This window comes from Hyperolius riggenbachi, chromosome 3, assembly GCF_040937935.1.
Source record: "Hyperolius riggenbachi isolate aHypRig1 chromosome 3, aHypRig1.pri, whole genome shotgun sequence".
In the NCBI taxonomy this organism is placed as follows: domain Eukaryota; kingdom Metazoa; phylum Chordata; class Amphibia; order Anura; family Hyperoliidae; genus Hyperolius; species Hyperolius riggenbachi.
The window spans coordinates 45,873,402-45,891,014 of record NC_090648.1 but is presented as its reverse complement, the minus strand read 5'-3'; the positions used below and the strand labels follow the sequence as shown (position 1 = coordinate 45,891,014).

Below are 17,613 nucleotides of genomic sequence, written 5' to 3'. Positions count from 1 at the left end.
TCAGAGAATGCAGAGTCCACTGAGAAGTATTTGGCCAATCAGAGAATGCAGAGTCCACTGGGAAGTATTTGGCCAATCAGAGAATGCAGAGTCCACTGGGAAGTATTTGGCCAATCAGAGAATGCAGAGTCCACTGGGAAGTATGAATGCAAAAAATGACCAAAAAAGACTCCTTGGAAATCGGAAAAAGGTCATCCGAATTCTGCGGAAATACCACAACTCAGTGATTTTACCCCACTCACAGAACTCGGAAGCATTGGACCAATCAGAGAATGCAGAGTCAATTCGGATGTATCGCCGATAGTATCCGATAATTTGGTAACACATGTTGTGCTATTAGCACAACCCACGTCACCTAAGTAATACACATGTTGCCAGGGTACCGAGTGATATGCTACTTGCTAAGTGCGGGTTGCAATCAAAGCAACGTTGTAGGTATGCATTTTTAACGTGTATCTGAGACAAGAAGCGTCTTGGGTACCATACTTACCTGGGGGTCCTTAAGCCCCCTTAGGGCCGCTCGTCCCTTGCCATCTCCCCAGGTGGCTCCGGTCACCGGCAATTCAGCCCAAAAGCCGTGCCGAGACACACTTCATCGCGCATCCGCAGTCCAGCCAAGTGCACTCCGGTCCCTGAGAGCAGGCATGGGCAAACTCGGCCCTCCAGCTGTTACGAAACTACAGGTCCCACAATGCATTTGCCTTTATGAGTCATGACTGTGGCTGTCAGACTCCTGCAATGCATTGTGGGACTTGTAGTTTCGTAACAGCTGGAGGGCCAAGTTTGCCCATGCCTGCCTAAGAGCAATCTGTACTGTAGGACGAATCCCAAATTTCCTTGAATCTGAATCCAAAAAGATTCTCGATTTTCTTAAATCTTTCAAATCTCAAATCTAATGAATCATGTACATAAGAATTATGTAATTAGGATATTCTAATAGTGCCCATATACGGTACAATTAAAACATTTAATTTTGCCGTCTATTCGTAAAAAAAGATCGAATGGAGTGAAAATCGGAAAAAAATGATTATTATCAAGAAACAATTAACGATTATTCTTTTTTTTTTTCAATAAAAATCTGATTGGATATGATGGAAAAATCTTGGTGATTGTTTGTGAAGTATTTATAGTACATGATAGGTTGTATAAGAAAAGACTATTAGATCTCAGATTTTCTATTAGATCTTTGTGTATGGTACCTCAAAAAGAATTTTCTAAACTATTCAACCAAACAGAAAAATTGATCAAATTTCCCTGATCAAAAATAAAATAAAATTGTACTGTGTATGGGCACCATGGGCTCGATTCACAAAGCCGTGCTAACCCAGTTAGAGACTTTAGGCATGATAACCATTGCACCACGCTGGTGAAAAGCCAGTTGAGGCGTGATAAGTTTAGGTGTGATAAGTTTAGGTGTGATAAGTTTAGGCATGCTAAGTTTAGATAAGTGTAGATAGCGTGTAAAGTCCCGCACGCAAAGCAGCGCCATTAAACTCTATGCGAAGTGCACCAGACTTTGCTAGCGCAAAACTTTTGATCAGCTGTGCACTGCGGTGCCAACGCAGTTGGTGCTTAAACTTATCATGCCTAAACTTATCACACCTAAACTTATCACACCTAAACACACATGCCTAAACTGAGTTTAGGCGTGATAAATGGCTTTTCACCAGCGTGCTAACTGTTAGCACCGCTTTGTGAATCAGGCCCCATGGGCTTGATTCACAAAGCGGTGCTAACAGTTAGCACGCTGGTGAAAAGCCCTTTATCATGCCTAAACTCAGTTTAGGCATGATAAGTTTAGGTGTGATAAGTTTAGGTGTGATAAGTTTAGGCATGATAAGTTTAGGTGTGATAAGTTTAGGCATGCTAAGTTTAAGCGCCAACTGCGTTAGCACCGCAGTGCACAGCTGATCAAAAGTTTTACGCTAGCAAAGACTGGTGCACTTTGTATAAAGTTTAATGGCGCTGCTTTGCGTGCGGGACTTTGCAAGCGATCTAAACTTATCTAAACTTAGCATGCCTAAACTTATCACACCTAAACTTATCACACCTAAACTTATCACGCCTAAACTGGCTTTTCACCAGCATGGTGCAATGGTTATCATGCCTAAAGTCTTTTAGGCATGCTAACTGGGTTAGCACCGCTTTGTGAATCGAGTCCCATGAGTCTAACTACTTTTCTTAGACGGATCACAGTACAGGATGTACAGGATTTGTTAGAATCGAGATTCAAAATATTCAAGAAACTTTTGGGATTTGGATTCGAGGACAACCCAGAAATGTGGTTCAGAAGCCAGAGACATCACAGGCTGTCAGTTCAAACTCAAAGTTGAAAAGAACAGTAATTATGACATAAAGGATGACAATGGACTGATGGGTTTTGCAAACTGACCAGGGCAGCTTGAGAAACACTCAGCAAATATTTACGAAAGCCTTTGTACCGTGGCTGATTCAGAAATGACACGTGGGAATGGGGTGACTCAAAGAGAGGAGCCCCGATACACGCTGTCACTATCCACGCTCGGACAGTTCCTTCTTCTATAGGACACTCAGTGACTCAAAACCAACAACTCCTCCCCCCTCTTGTTTTCAAAACTTTCCATGAAGTTATGTCCCAATTTCTGAGAATGTGCTAACGCATTCCCAGAATTCTCCTTGGCTTTCTCTGGGCCTGACTCAGCTTCCTACCAACCACAAAACACAAACCATTTCTATATAATTTCTGCTATAACTGGAACACACACAGAGTAGTAACACCTAAGAATAGAATATTAGAGTTTATCACCAAAAGCACATTTCACAGCTGAACTTCCTGAACTCTGTTTTAGGCCTTCACTCTTGGTCCACCTCACCGTGGTCAGTGATTCTTTTCATTGCGTTTTCCGCCAACTTTGTTTTTTCTTTCAAATATCTTTTCCATTAGGTCATCTCTGGGAGGAATTTACTGTCATTCCAGTCTGTCTTGGCCAAATTTGTGAGCTGTTTCCCATTTCACAGAGGGTCTTCTCCAACTCTGATCTCTTTTCAACCTACAAGTAGTGTTGGTCGAATAGCTCTGTGTTCGATTCGCCGGTCATCATTCGGTTGAACAGGCTGAGATTTTCGGGTCAATCGAATTACCATATTGCATTGAAGTCAATTAATCCTTATCCAACAGTATCGGAGCTCTACAGCAATCCCTGGCCAAAGTGTTGCCACTTCCCCCGGGTTTTCAGGTGAACGTTACACACTGTATACTGACCACCTGGAAACCCCCGCATGAAATCCACTGCTATGTCTTTTGGAATATGTAAATTTACACTCAGTGTCATAACTAATGAGCTTGGGGCCCTAGTACGAGTTGTACATGGGGCCCCAAGCACTTTATTAATATGTAGTCCCAAAACCTACCAACAACAGCTGCAGTGTTAGAGAGGTGTAATCAGATTAAGGAAACAGTTAGTTAAAGGGGTTCTGTTGTGGTTTTTAAAAACAAAAAGTGTCACTTACCTGGGGCTTCTACTGGCCCCCCTGCAGACATCTCATCCCATGCCGGCCTCAACGATCCTCTGGTCCCCATGCCGTGGCTCACTACCCAATTATTAGTCTAACTAGACGAATGTCACTGCATCTGCGCTGCCACGGCCACGTGCGTCCTCACACAGTGGCATTCGTCTAGTTAGACTAATAATTGGGAAGTGAGCCGCGGCACAGGAACCAGAGGATCATTGAGGCTGGTGCAGGACAAGATGTCTGCAGGGGGGCCGATAGAAGCTCCAGGTAAGTGACACTTTTTGTTTTTAATAACCACCACAGAACCCCTTTATGCAATGTACATACAGAGGTGTTCATTACCAGCATAGCACCAATGAAAAGCTAATAAGATGGATGAAGGAGGGCCCCTAGTGAGCCCCTTTGGTACAGGGGCCCCTGGTGGGGTCACAACCTCTGCATCCCCCCCAGTGCTACACCACTATTTACACTACAGATAGGTAGATACTGTACATTATCTGTCATTTAACAACATTTAAAGAGCCATTTTTCCTATTGTAACTTTAAAATCAATTTTCTTAAAAACTACAAGGACTTTTTTTTACATTTCTTTCCCTCTTATTCCCACTGTTCTGTAAGTATGTAAGATTCATTTGGAGGTACATCATGTGTTTATTTAAAGAGACACTGAAGTCTCTTTTTTTTTTACCTTATTTTGTTATAAAGTCGTCTTCAACATTAAAGGGACTCCAAGCTCTAACTAAAATCAAAATCTGAACTTACCTGGGGCTTTCTCCAGCCCACCGTAGGTCGGGAGGTCCCTCGGTGTCCATCTGGCTCTTCTCCCAGGCCTTGGTCAGAAATGGCTCCCTAGCGGCTCCCGGCAACACTGGGCCCACGTGTCGGGCTCCTCTTCCTGAAAGATGACGTCAGCCGTCACCACGCCGCCACCTCGCGCCATCACGGCGGCCGGCGTGACAGTACTGTGCATGCAGATAAGTTCAGATTTTGATTTTAGTTAGAGCTCGGAGTCCCTTTAACTACCAAGTGGAATAGCCGCATCCCCGCAGCAGAGTGAGTTATTTATTACAGAGAAATAGCCCTGCAAAGTTCCAGGACTTTTCTTCCTGGAAGAGGTCGAGCTTTGCGCTGTAGCTCTGCCTCCTCCGCAGTCAACCTCCACCGATCTCCGCCCCTCTCAGTCTACTTTCACTGAGAGGGGCGGGGAGGAGGCGGAGATTGGTGGAGGATGATTGCGGAGAGGCAGAGCTACTGCACAAAGATCTGCCTCCCCAGGGCAACATAATCTGAGACCTGCAAAGTCATGGAACTTTGCAGGGCTATTTCTCGGTAATAAATCACTCATCTGCCGCGGGGATGCAGTGTTTCCACTTAGAATTTAATGATGAAGAGGACTTTCTAACAAAAGAATGTAAAAAAAAAGAGACTTCAGTGTCTCTTTAAATAAACACATGATGTACCTCCAAATGAATCTTACATACTTACCTCTCCATCAGTTCCTCTCAGAATCTCACCATTTTCTTCTTACAACTGTTCCTTCCAGTTCTGACAAGATTTTGTCAGAACTGAAATTTACCTGTTGCTGTCAGTTACAGTATATATCAGCTGCTGTCATAACTGAAAGGACAACTGATGAGCAAGGTAATTTCCATGTTTTCCCATGGCTCAAGTGGGCGATATTGCAGTTTAACAGTGTGCTGACCAGGAGGCTGTTATGGGGTAACGGCCATTTTTAAAATGGAGGACAAGAATTCCACTGATCACGATGGACAAACAGAAGAGGAGAAAGAGATTGAGGAGTAGACTACACCAGAGGTAAGTATGACGTGTGTAACAATAGGGGATGCAGAGTTTGCAACCGCACCAGGGCCCTGCACATAGGACCAGGGAAGTACACAGGATGGGGGGAGTACAAGGCGAGAGTACAGGACTAGGAGAACAAATGGGGTTGTTGGTGACAGTGGGCCTTAGGTGGTAAGATGTCCAAATCCAGTCCTGCTGGGTGTCCTAGGCTGGTTTTGTTGTGCCAGGGCAGTTTCTAGGCTAAATTGCACCCCAGGAGAGGGTGTAAAAATTCCACCCTCTTCCCTCCATCCCTGTGGACTCGCGAACCCTTACTCTTTAGGGACAGTCACATAGCCACAGGTTACAAGTAGATCTACCTACTTACTAGTGACTAGGGATGATCAAAGAGATGCAAATACTTCTGAATGTATGCAATTTTTTATGGAAATGTATGCAATTTGAAAATGGACCAGTCAATTTAAACCTGGGTTTAAATTGATTGGTCCATTTTCAAACTGCATACATTTGCATACAAATTTGCATAACTTCAAAGTATTAACATCACTTTGATCAACCCTACTAGTGAGCACGCTCATCCATGAGGAAGCAGGGAGCAGGAAAACACACAGGGGAAGGGAGCCAGGAAAGCCGACTCCTCCATGGGCGCCGCGCACTTACAACCTGCAGTACCGCTACAGGACATCAGGTGTCATCACGCGGTGGTGACGTGATGATGACTTGACGTCTTGACGCAGGCAGCGCAGGAGGAGTCAAGGAAGGTGATCGCACTGGTAATCTTCTTCTCCCACTTGGCTGCACCGCGTGTCACCAGTTGCCCTGTGTTGTGCCATATGAATAGTTGTATAGAATGCTTGGGGGGGATGCTGGGGGGGGGGGGGTGGTGGTGGCTTGGGGGGGAGGGGGGGCAATGTAAAATTTGCATTGGGGCACAAAGCTCCTTAGCTATGCTATTGATGGCAAGGTAACAGACAGCAGGAAAAATCAGACAGGAAAAAATTATGTAAGGGAGCACAGGGCGATTGTATATGTCAATAGCCCTGTGCGCCCTTTCCAGAATTTTTTTTTTCCTATATGGTACCCTTAAAGTGAGCCAGAGACAAAGCACCCTCATGTATTGTACCATATATACCAGTGGGAACATTAGAAAAAACACCTACCCTGCTCTCTGTTTCATTCTTCACTGCTCAGCCTGCTTCTAATCAGCCCTGATAAAATCCCAGACTGAGCATTCAGTCTGGCTTTGCTCAGGAATCATTATAGCTGAGTCTGTCTTCTCTGATGTCTTTTCAAGCCCAAGCCTGCCCCCTTGTAGCTCTGCTCAGCAATCATTATAGCTGAGTCATTTATAGCAAAGCAAGACTGAATGCTCAGGCGGGGATTTTTTTCAAGGCTGATAAGAAGCAAGCTGAACAGTGAAGAATGAAACAGAGAGCAGGGTAGGTGTTTTCTCTAATGTTCCCACTGATATATATAGTAAAATACATGAGGGTGCTTCATCTCTGGTTCACTTAAAAGGTGAGACCGGCATGAATATTTTAGAGGTTGATATCCTGTACTTCCATAACTATTGCATTTATAAATCGGACAGAGGTTGTTTCTCCTCTATAGTAACTAAAACAAGCGAACAAACAAAAAGTTTTGGTAGCGGTTCAACTTTATGAAAACTTGAATACTAGTTCTTAAGAATGTCCGCATCAGCCAGAGGACTTTCACATGTCTCCAAAATAAAAACCCTGGGATTCCATTTATAACCGAGATCATGTTTAAAGTTTATTTTTGTGTGTTGCTGAGCATTTTCCTGGTCTCACACTCTGCTATTATAGTCCATGCTGCGAGATAACAAGAACCACATTGTAGAGATGACTCTGCACACACACTTCTTCCAGTGATGAAGTCACCTCCATTGACAGACAGCTAAATATGGACATGATGTGTACAATCACACACAGACTGCACTGATTATTCACATCTGGGCCTGCAGACAGAGCGGGAGGTGTCCTCTGTTGTTGGGAAACACCCCAGGGCGCAGGGAGGAGGGAGGGGGGGGGAGGTGTTGTAGAGTATATATTCTGGCTTGGGACAGTCTGGATTACACAGCAGCCCAGAGCTGGAGAGAGAGTGAACTGCATTACAGCTGTGCTCCTGCTGTCAGATATCAGCTCAGCGGATTCTACCGTGACTACTACAAGCCTGAATCATGAACTGTAACATGCGGTAAGTGTGGCCAATTTATTTCTCTGGAGTTTCTCATTTGTAGTTTCCTCTGAAAGAAAAAAAGACAGTTTATACAGCTGGATGCTTTTTTCTGTTAGGCTCCTTTCACACTATAGGTGCCATTTATGCTTGCAGCAGACGGGCCAGAATGCACCCATTTGTTTTACCAGTTTTGTACTTATATTTTTTGCGTTGTGGTGGGCATGCCATGCTCCTGGCGTATCGCACCGCAACACAAAAAATGACAAACATATGACCCGAGAGAGGTGTACTCCCTGCTGGGCAGGACGTACGTCACTGGGATTCCCTGGGGTACCCAGCGGTCCGCGACGCACCACGCTCCCATTGATGAAATCCCTGGTCGCCCATTGACTCCAATGACTTCCACCACCACTACGTTGCCACGGAAGTCAAACGGTAACACGCTGCTGACTTTGCGTCGGCTCGGCAGCGATTTGAAAACTAACAGTAATCGGCATTTTCGGTAATCGGAACTTCTGCGGAATCTGAAATCGGCATTTCTGACCATCCCTATTCAGCACCCGCGCAAACGGACAGGGTCACATGGAGTTCACTTACCTGTGCTTCACTACACATTTCACATGATCGTGATACTTCCTCCCTCCGGCTTTGGAGGAAGGAAGTACTGAAGTCATGTGAAAGATGCAGTGAAGCGCAAATAGTGACCTCCCCCCGACCCTGTCCGCTTGTCCGGTACTGAAATGGTGCTGAAGGTTGGTGATCGACAGTTTCAGGTGTTCCGAATTCAAAATGCTGAATATGAACACACTACTTTTCAGTGAACAATATAACCATCTATTTTTACTTATTCTGATTTCTTTGCTTGTTTTATTTTCCACTGACTGTCTTTTCCTGGGCCGTCATTGTACAGCTGCTGGAGAACTGCATTGTACAGCTGACTGCAGTCTCTGAGGCTCCTCCTCCATGTTCTGACGCAGGCTGGGATTCCCTTCCCGTGCCATTGGTTACTCTGCATCATGTGACTCAGAGAACTCAGACGTGTGGAGTGTAACATGATCAGATTCCCTCCACGATGAATGGATGGATGACTGACTGAAGAAGAGTTAAAGGGGACCTGAAGTGAAAGGGATATAATGGCTGCCATATGTCTTTCCTTTTTCACAATACCAGTCGTCTAGCTGTCCTACTGTCCTCTTTAACCTGGTACACACCATGCAATTTCCTGCCAAATCGACGGGCCGAATTAATCATTTCCGATAGGTCCAATTATGTTTCTGATCCGTTTTCCAATTGCACAAACTCAATTAGAAAATTGATCGGAAACCTGATTGGACCTGTCGGAAATTATTGATTTGACCCGTCAAAAAAAGCATAGCGTGTACCAGGCATTAGGCTGCAGGAGTGTCTGAATCCCACACCTGAAACAAGCATGTACAGAGGTGATACAGAGGGGTACACTGGAGACACGGGGGGCATAGAGGAGGTACATGGGATAGGGACGGCACAGTGTTTCGACTTATGGACAGATTCAAGTTAAGAACGGACCTACAGACAGTTCCTACCTCGTTCAATGACCGGGGGCTACCTGTACTTATAAGTGTCTAAGTATTTCCTACACCACATCAGAACTTTTTTTTTTTTTTGGGGGGGGGGGGGGTTAGTTCCAGCTGATCGAAATGCTTTTGTCCCTCTTTCCTCTAACATAAGTCTGATGTATAATTGTGAGTAGATAGATGTGGAATGTTAATAAGGTTTTTTATGTTTCTTTTCCTAGATTGCTGGCTCTTACCCTCCTGTCGTGGACAGTGGTTGCTCAACGCCCAAGCACCTTCACTAAAGTGGCCAAGAAAGATGCTGATTTTGGGGTACGCTTGTTCCAAGAAGTTCTGCAGGATCACAAAGATAAGAATTTGGGGTTCTCGCCCTACGGTGCTTCTTCTGCACTCAACATTCTTCAGTCAGGAACAGACGGGGACACTTGGGAACAGTTACGGAGAACCCTCAATTATGGGTATTCTGGTAAGTCAGTTTCAGTATCTACTAAACTGTTGGCAGCTTGGTGGATAAATGGTTAGCAGGTCACCATAGCCATGCTTGCTACTTATCCACTGTAGTCCTGGTATTGAAGTGAGCAGGCCACACTGCAAGATGGTAGTCAAGTCATTTCAAATGGATTCTAGATTTCTAATAAGAATACAAAAGTGTGATCTCCTTTTACAGACTAAATAAAACAAAATTCACTAGTTCAGATGTCTGTTATAACCTTAACTTTCGTGATCTTTCTTCAGAGAGGACGGTGTCTGCGGTTCTACGCAAAATTAGACATCAGATCACCAGCTCCAACACCTCAGGCGAACAGGCCTCTTCGGCACACGTAGCTGACGGACTGTTTGTCCAGCGGGATCTGGAACTGACTCCGGGCTTCCTGAAAAGGTTTCATGCTTTCTTCAAGCGCCAAGTGACTCAGATCGACTTCACAGATCCAGCCCAAGCCAAGGACATCCTGAACCAGTGGGTGGAGAACCAAACAAATGGTGAGAAGGAGGTTCAGGAGACCTTGATGTGCGTGATAAATACAGATGGCCAGTGAGATACTAATAATTGCATCTAATGATGATTGTGCGCAGCCTGGAATCGGACCAATCAAACACATTTCCTGTAGATTTTGATTGGCCCAATTTCCAACCTGGATAAATTTACACTTAACTTGGAAACAAGCTGCAATTAGTATCTCTAGTGATAATTAGCACCTGTTGCCTAATTTAAAGCAAGCCTGTGAGGTTTGCTACAGCCTCCTTTGGATACTTACCTCGTCCTCCTCAGCCAGGATGATCCAGCAAGAGATCCCCGAACTGTGTATGTGCAGTAGCATGAAACCTCTCGGGCTTCAGGGGAAAAATCCAAACCCAGTCAGGTCCGTACTACTGCAGAGGCGCAGATGGCTCGCACTTGTGAAGGCGTGACCCATCATCAAGTGGTTTTCTGGGGGTTTCACTGCTAGAATGGGCCAGTAGAGGAGGAAGGGGTAAGCCTCTGGAAGCCCCCCCCCTCCCGAAATGAGTACCCTGCAACGGCATTTTTCCCTTACAGGTACACTTCATGGTCAACCCTTAGTGGTATAAAGAATAGTGAAATTAATATATTTTCACGTACAGAGGTGCCTGTATTAATAGTCTGCAGTACGCATGGCATCCAACTAATCCCATCACTAAACAAGCCAAATTCTGCTAGCAATCAAGTTTTATAAGTAAATGTATAGTGTATACGTGGAATTGGCGGAAAGAATATCTGCTTCATCTGTGGTATGTAAATGGCAAACTCCACTGCAGCTCAGAGGCTCTTCTGCCTGGATGTAGCCAGTGGGCAGATCAATCAGGTGTGCCCATGCGACACCTAAAGTAATTGGAACAATAAATGCCAGACTGCTTTACTCTGTTTACCTGCATTGCAGTAAAACAGGTCCTCTAGATGAAGACACATTGGTGTCCTTCACAGGTAGTTGGTGGTGTGCAATTGTAAGACCGCGGCCTACTCACTGGAAATCATCCAGTCACTAGTGGTCCTCCTAAACCCCTTTAGAAAGGTGCACACATAGCTATACAATGGATTTGCCAAATTTGCCTACTTCTATTTGGGGTCTAATAGGGCTTTATTCATAGAGTTCTTGTTGCTTTAAGGTTGCCGACTACAGTCAAGTTACCTCCTAACGAGTTTCTTTTCTGACTTTCTAGGAATGATCAAGGACTTCTTGGGAAGCAACTCCATCCCACCACTGACCCGACTTGTCCTACTTAATGCCGTCAGCTTTGACGGAAAATGGATCTTACCGTTTCCAGAGAAGGCCACCCACTCCAGACCATTCTATCGTTCTGACGGATCCGTAGTCCAGACACAGATGATGGCCAACACCGCCAAGTACAACTGCAGTAAGTGTTGTTTGGTTGCATACAATTTCAGTAGTAGTATGTAACTGGATATTATTACGTTGCACAAGACCAGTCCATCAGAAGCACTTACAATGAATCCTTTTGTCCTAGGTGAGTTTGAAACCCCCGAAGGAGAGTTCTACGATGTCATCGAGCTGCCGTACGAAGGGGATGAGCTCAGCATGTTGATAGCCGCTCCCTATGAGAAACACGTACCTCTGTCTGCCATTACTGACATCCTGACTGCGGAACTTGTCAACCAGTGGAAAGCCACCATGCAGAAAGCCACCCGCCTCCTTGTCTTGCCCAAGTAAGGCTCATCTTTTGCTAAGACGCAACGTTCTAAACTGATACCGTTAAAAGCAATTTAGTTACAATACACAACAACAGTGCATTGTTTCATTGCTGTCTGGGATCCTGGGTGAATGGGGTACCTTGAACTTCCTGCCAAACTACTAGTGTCACGTGACTGAGTTTCCCAAGATTCTAAAGAAAAAAGAATCATAAAAGAAAACTAACCTTCTCCTTCAAAATGGGAATTTCTTTGGCGTGAATACGTGCCTCCCAGGGCGGGGCCGAGACAGAGGCGAGAGAGGCTCCAGCCTCAGGGCGCAGTGTAGGAGGGGGCGCACAACTCACTCAGCTATCATTCCCCTATTGTGTTTGAAGCAGAGAGAAGTAAGAAAAGGGGATACATGGCAGTGGCGGCAAGCCAGATAACTAGAGATTAAGGTGTTGGTGGGGTTGGGGTACCTCTTAGTGTAATAGCAATCAGTGTGTGACGGCTGGGGTGGGAGGGATGGAGGGGCGCACTTTGGTGTCTCAGCTTTGGGTGCTGGAGGACCTTGTCTTGACTCTGGTGCATAGCTCCCAACTGTCCCTCTTTCAGAGGGACAGTCCCTCTTTTGGGAGCCCTGTCCCCCTTTCACCCTCATTTGTCCCTCTTTCAGGACTTTGTCCCTCTTTCTATGTAAATATATATATTTATTTACTAAAAAAGGAGTTTGATTGACTCTACACTTTATTCCCATCCTTTAAATTGATATATTATTAATTTTACAATGTTAATATGAAGGGACATGAACCAGGATAGAAAGGACCAGTGTGGTTTGAATTATAAAACAACATATTTTTTCTTATGAAATCTTTATGGTATGTGTGACTAGGGGTGTGACGGGGGCGTGATCAGGGGTGTGGCTTAAGTGTCCCTTTTTCTCATCTCAAAAAGTTGGGAGCTATGCTGGTGCCTCCTACAACCTTACCCTATTATTCACTGGCAGAAATCTAGCCATGATGTGTTATGGATTCTGAGATGTTTTTCTGATCACCACAGTTGTAAATAGTGACTATCTGAGTAACTGAAGACTGTTTTGTTTGCTAAAACTAGTCTGGCCATTTTCCACTGATCCTCTGATTTTGCCAGAGTAAACTCTAGAAGTTGTCCAGGGGTGCAGCTAGGCCCAGATGAACCAAGCCTCCGCTGGGGGCCTTATACACAACAGGGGCCTCCCATGCTGCCCTTTCTGTGACTTATATGGCCCCCTCTGCCTCCCCGTCACTCACACACAGACCTAACGCCAGCGACAATGTGAACAGAGAGTTGAGCGAGGCAGTGACCACGGAGTACACTGCAGATGCAGAAGTGATGTCATTGCTCATTTCCTGGATTTGAAGTGTGCCGCACGTTTACTATGCGCTGCTCTCCTCTTTTCAAGTCGCTGCCGATCTGCAGGTGGGTAAGTGTTGGGGATGGAGAGCCAGAAGGATGCTACATGCCCTCACTGGCACCAATGCCTTATACGGGAGGGCGGGTCACCCGCTACCTGTACAGTGGGTTGGTTTCTATACTGGGGGGACACTTTGGCTACCTATACAGGTGGCGGCTACCTATACTGGGGGAACACCTGGGCTACCTATACTGGGGTGTCTACCAATACTGGGGGGGGGGGATGCACCTTTGGCTACCCATTATAACGAGAGAAGGGACCTATGCATTGGGGGCACAAATTATGGGATGCTTGGGCCACAAAAACCTTAGCAGCATCCCTGAGGTTGTTGTTTGTGAGGATAATAAGAAATCAGCAGTTACAGAAATATTTAAACAAGTCTATTTGTCACCCACAATGAGGTTACATTATTCTACCCGTGGCCAGTATCTGCATAACGTTATACTCAGTACTGCTGCCGCATGATTGGCTGATTAGTATATTGTTGTGCTACATGCCCCTTCAGGGTTAGATTACGTTTATGCACACATAGGGCTGGTGACACTGGGAAACTGACCGTTTTATGTTCCTTCACAGGTTTTCCCTTGTAAGCGAGGTCGATCTGAAGGCCCCATTCCAGCGTCTGGGGATTGAAGACATGTTCTCGGAAGAAAAGGCAGACTTCAGCCGCTTATCAAGTACGTACATCATTGACAGATCACACTGCCGGGTGGGAGGAGGGCAAAGATGGCTGACGAGCAGGGCTGGCCAATCACAATGCTTCTTTCTGTCATCCTGTCATCATCTGACAATCTGTGTTTCGTCTTAAAGGTGAAAGACCGACGTATGTATCAGAAGCCTTCCAGAAAATCAAAATTGAAGTAACTGAGAGCGGAACCACAGCTTCAGCGGCCACAGGTAATGGAAGAAATCCTTACTGACCATTACATAATGACAGAGCATAATATTGTAACACATGGTCAAACTAAACATATAAAAAATGGTTTAACACTGTAAAATGTTACTCTGCATTTATACTCTTGGTAAACTAGCTAAAGTGTGTGCTGATCCCTGCCACCTGCAGTATGTACAACATAAGCTGTTACTCTGTGCCTATATTGATAGTAAACTAGCTGCAGTGTGTGCTGATTCCTGCTACCTCCAGTATGTACAGTATAAGCTGTTACCCTGCATTTATACTGATGGTAAACTAGCTAGTGTGCTGATCCCTGCCACCTGCAGTATGTACAACATAGTAAACTAGCTGCAGTATGTTCTGATCCCTGCTACCTCCTGTATACACAATATTAGTTGTCTACCATGTGCCTATACTGATAGTTAACTAGCTGCAGTGTGAACTGATCCCTGCTACCTCCAGTATGTACAGTATAAGCTGCTACCCTGGGCCCATACTAATAGTAAACTAGCTTCAGTGTGTACTGATCCCTGCTACCTCTAGTATGTACACTATAAGTTGTTAGTGTGTGTCCATACTTATAGTAAACTAGCTGCAATGTGTACTGATCCCTGCTACCTCCAGTATATACAATGTAAGCTGCTACCCTGGGCCCATACTAATAGTAAACTAGCTGCAATGTGTACTGATCCGTGCTATCCCCTGTATGTACATTATACGCTGTTACAGTGTGTTGTGCCATACTTATAGTAAACTGGCTGCAGTGTGTACTGATCCCTGTTACCTCTTGTATGAACGTTATAAGCTGTTACCGTGTGCCATACTTATAGTAAACTGGCTGCAGTGTGTACTGATCCCTGCTACCTCCTGTATGTACAATACAAGCTGCTACCCTGTACCTATACTAATAGTAAACAGTAAACTAGCTGCAGTGTGTGCTGCTACCTCTAGTGTGTACAATAGAAGCTGTGGCTTTATAAAAGTGCACAGCAACGATGAAATAAAAAGGCAAGCCGAATGCTGGCAAGTGATGAGTCAGTTGTTACTTCAGCTAGTATAGTATACAATATGGATACTTGATGCATAATGGTAACGAGTCTGACCTTTGATTTCTCAGCCGCTGTCCTGTTGGCTCGCATGGCTCCTCTGGAGGTCATTGTGGATCACCCGTTTCTGTTTCTCATCCGACACAACCCGACAGGTAAGCTGTGCTGAGCTGGAAGAGCAGACGCAATGCAGTCATCAGACAGGCTGAGAGCCGCGGCAACGTACCGCTGCAATAGCTGCAATATCAGTTCCCATTCACACTGGGGCGATTGGCGGCCGTTTACCACTAATCGCCATCAATCGCTAGCACTTTTTAAAGCGCTAGTGTAATGTAAACCATATGGCGGTGATCTCACTGATGCGATCGCCGGCGATTCACGGTAAACGCAAACGTGCTAAATGCAGCATTTTTTTAACAATTTCAGAGTGATCGCGATTGCAATGTATTTAAAATGCGAATCGCAATCGCTCACAAATTTCAAAAATGTACAGTAAAAAAACGTGATAATCGCGAAAAAAACAGCGTGGCAAAATGCTAGCGATAATCGCTAGAATTTCACGATCCCCAGTGTGAACGGGGACTTGTATAACTCTGTAATCAGAATGAAGACACATTAGAAATCTGTTAACTGTTTCCAATCCAATGTGGGTGCATTTGATCTGACCACTAGGGATGCCGTTGGCAGCTCTGAAGGGGTGGAGCTACAGCCTACATGCTGGCATCGGCCCTTCCCCCTGAAAAAAAAGTTTTGATGAGTTCAGCTTAGCAAATTGTGCTTCTCTGCCAGAGGTATAATGAGTCTCCTTCTCTTCCCCAGGTGCCCTGCTGTTCATGGGACAAGTTATGGAGCCATGAGTCTAGCACCATCTAGTGCCAATTTCCAGAACAACACCTCCTCCACCTGTGGACCAAACCTCACTACAGCTTAGGGCTTTTGCTTCTTCAAAGGCTCGTCGTCTGACTACTGGGGGTGGGGGGGAATGGGGTGTCACGGGTAGTATGAATGAGTGTGAGAGGACTGTACTGAGTGTGTGAGCAAAACCTTTAGCGAATTGCACAAGTGAAAAAGAGATTATATTGTAGAAAAGTTTTCTATTGCCGAATTTGTAAATTTTGTACTGTCTGTATATTTAATAAATATATTTATTTATATTTTACGCCTGCCTATGTGTGATTTATATTATTATAACTAAAGGAACTGTACTATAGCGGCAATGTAGCAACTGCAAATAAAAAGACTGCCTTTAAATTTTGATCACCTGGTCAAAAGCACAGAATCAGGGAAGTCAGTTTCATCCTCCTTGGGGGCTGTCACTTCTTAGATTGCATCATCCTGCTGTTCAGATTGCAAAGTGCCGGCACAGTCTGAATCTGTTTATAAAGATTGCAGCCTATAGCACTGACAGTCTGGGCTTTGGAAGGTGGCCTCTGTCAGGGCACCAGACCAGTATTTTACAAACAATTTATTTAATATCAGCTAATCAATGCGGTTCTGGTTGAATGAAAAAAGCTCAACCACTTACGGCAACCTCGACATACATCCAGGAAAATGTTTTTGTCTGCAGTGAGGCTTTAAAGGACAACTTTCGTGAGAGGGAAATGTAGACTACCATATTTATTTCCTTTTAAACAATACCATTTCCCTGGCAGTCCTGCTGATCTATTTGGCTGCAGTAGTATCACAACAGAAACAAGCATGCAGCTAATCTTGTCAGATCAGAGAATAATGTCAGAAACACCTGATATGCTGCATGCTTTTTCAGGGGCTGTGGCTAAAAGTATTAGGGCCAGAGGATCAGCAGGGCTGCCAGGCAACCATAGCCCCCAACTGTCCCTCTTTTGGAGGGACAGTCCCTCTTTGGGAGCCCTGTACCTCTTTCCTCCTCATTTGTCCCTCTTTCTATGTAAATATATATATATTTATCTACTAAAAAAATGTGTTTGATTGACTCTAAACTTTATTCCCATCCATAAAATTGATGTATTACTAATTTTAAAATGTTACTATGAAGGAAAATGAACCAGGATAGAAAGGACCAGTGTCGTTTGAATTATAAAACAACATATTTTTCTTATGGAATCTTTATGGTATGTGTGACAAGGGGTGTGAGATGGGGGCGTGATCAGGGGTGTGACATGTAAGTGTCCCTCTTTCTCATCTCAAAAAGTTGGGAGGTATGGGCAACTGGTATTGTCTAAAAGGAAATAAGTATGGCAGCCTCCATATCCCTCTCGTTACAGTTGTCCTTCAAGCAATCATTATACATTTATAATGCTGATGATTTCAAGGTACCCAACCCAAGGGCTCACCCTTTATCAGGGAACAGACAACATCATTATGGGCAATATGACAAATCTATTTGTACACCGTACAACTGATCTGCTCCCCAAATACTACACAAAACACGCTATAATCTGCCTGCATGTGAGTGATGCTCGTTCTAACACTGGTACCGGCAATTAATGCAAAGCACGGCCGTAATGACGCAACACAGGAGATCATTTTCATCATCTTCCGTTAAA

At 44.8% G+C, this 17,613-nt stretch overlaps 1 protein-coding gene and 1 long non-coding RNA gene across 9 annotated transcripts in view; one reads left to right on the top strand and one right to left on the bottom strand.

Annotated features, from left to right (window-relative positions):
* The window catches only part of LOC137562593 (uncharacterized), a 98,238-nt gene that overhangs the window by 55,717 nt on the left and 24,908 nt on the right, over window positions 1-17,613 (bottom strand). For 2 of the 8 annotated variants that reach the window (XR_011030151.1, XR_011030152.1), the window contains exons 4-5: window positions 15,146-15,258; window positions 13,704-13,985 (exon numbers count right to left, since the gene is read on the bottom strand). This is a non-coding gene — a long non-coding RNA (uncharacterized lncRNA). Of the gene's footprint in view, window positions 1-6,962; window positions 7,562-9,757; window positions 9,998-11,511; window positions 12,075-13,682; window positions 14,064-15,145; window positions 15,259-17,613 lie in introns of those variants that run through there. The other 6 variants (XR_011030153.1, XR_011030147.1, XR_011030149.1 and 3 more) reach the window with 5 other exon arrangements.
* On the top strand, window positions 7,383-16,247 carry LOC137562591 (plasminogen activator inhibitor 1-like). The gene is made up of 9 exons (XM_068274081.1): window positions 7,383-7,512; window positions 9,269-9,513; window positions 9,783-10,028; window positions 11,226-11,420; window positions 11,532-11,730; window positions 13,724-13,824; window positions 13,958-14,044; window positions 15,160-15,243; window positions 15,908-16,247. Exons 1-9 carry the CDS (start codon window positions 7,496-7,498, stop codon window positions 15,943-15,945), a joined length of 1,212 nt encoding a protein of 403 aa, XP_068130182.1. The 5' UTR covers window positions 7,383-7,495; the 3' UTR covers window positions 15,946-16,247.

What these genes read in the sequence shown, in the direction of transcription:
- LOC137562591 (XM_068274081.1), top strand. An exon ending in CCTCAATTATGGGTATTCTG is followed by an intron (nt 9,514 to 9,782) that starts GTAAGTCAGTTT and finishes ATCTTTCTTCAG; the next exon opens with AGAGGACGGTGTCTGCGGTT. An exon ending in CGCCTCCTTGTCTTGCCCAA is followed by an intron (nt 11,731 to 13,723) that starts GTAAGGCTCATC and finishes GTTCCTTCACAG; the next exon opens with GTTTTCCCTTGTAAGCGAGG.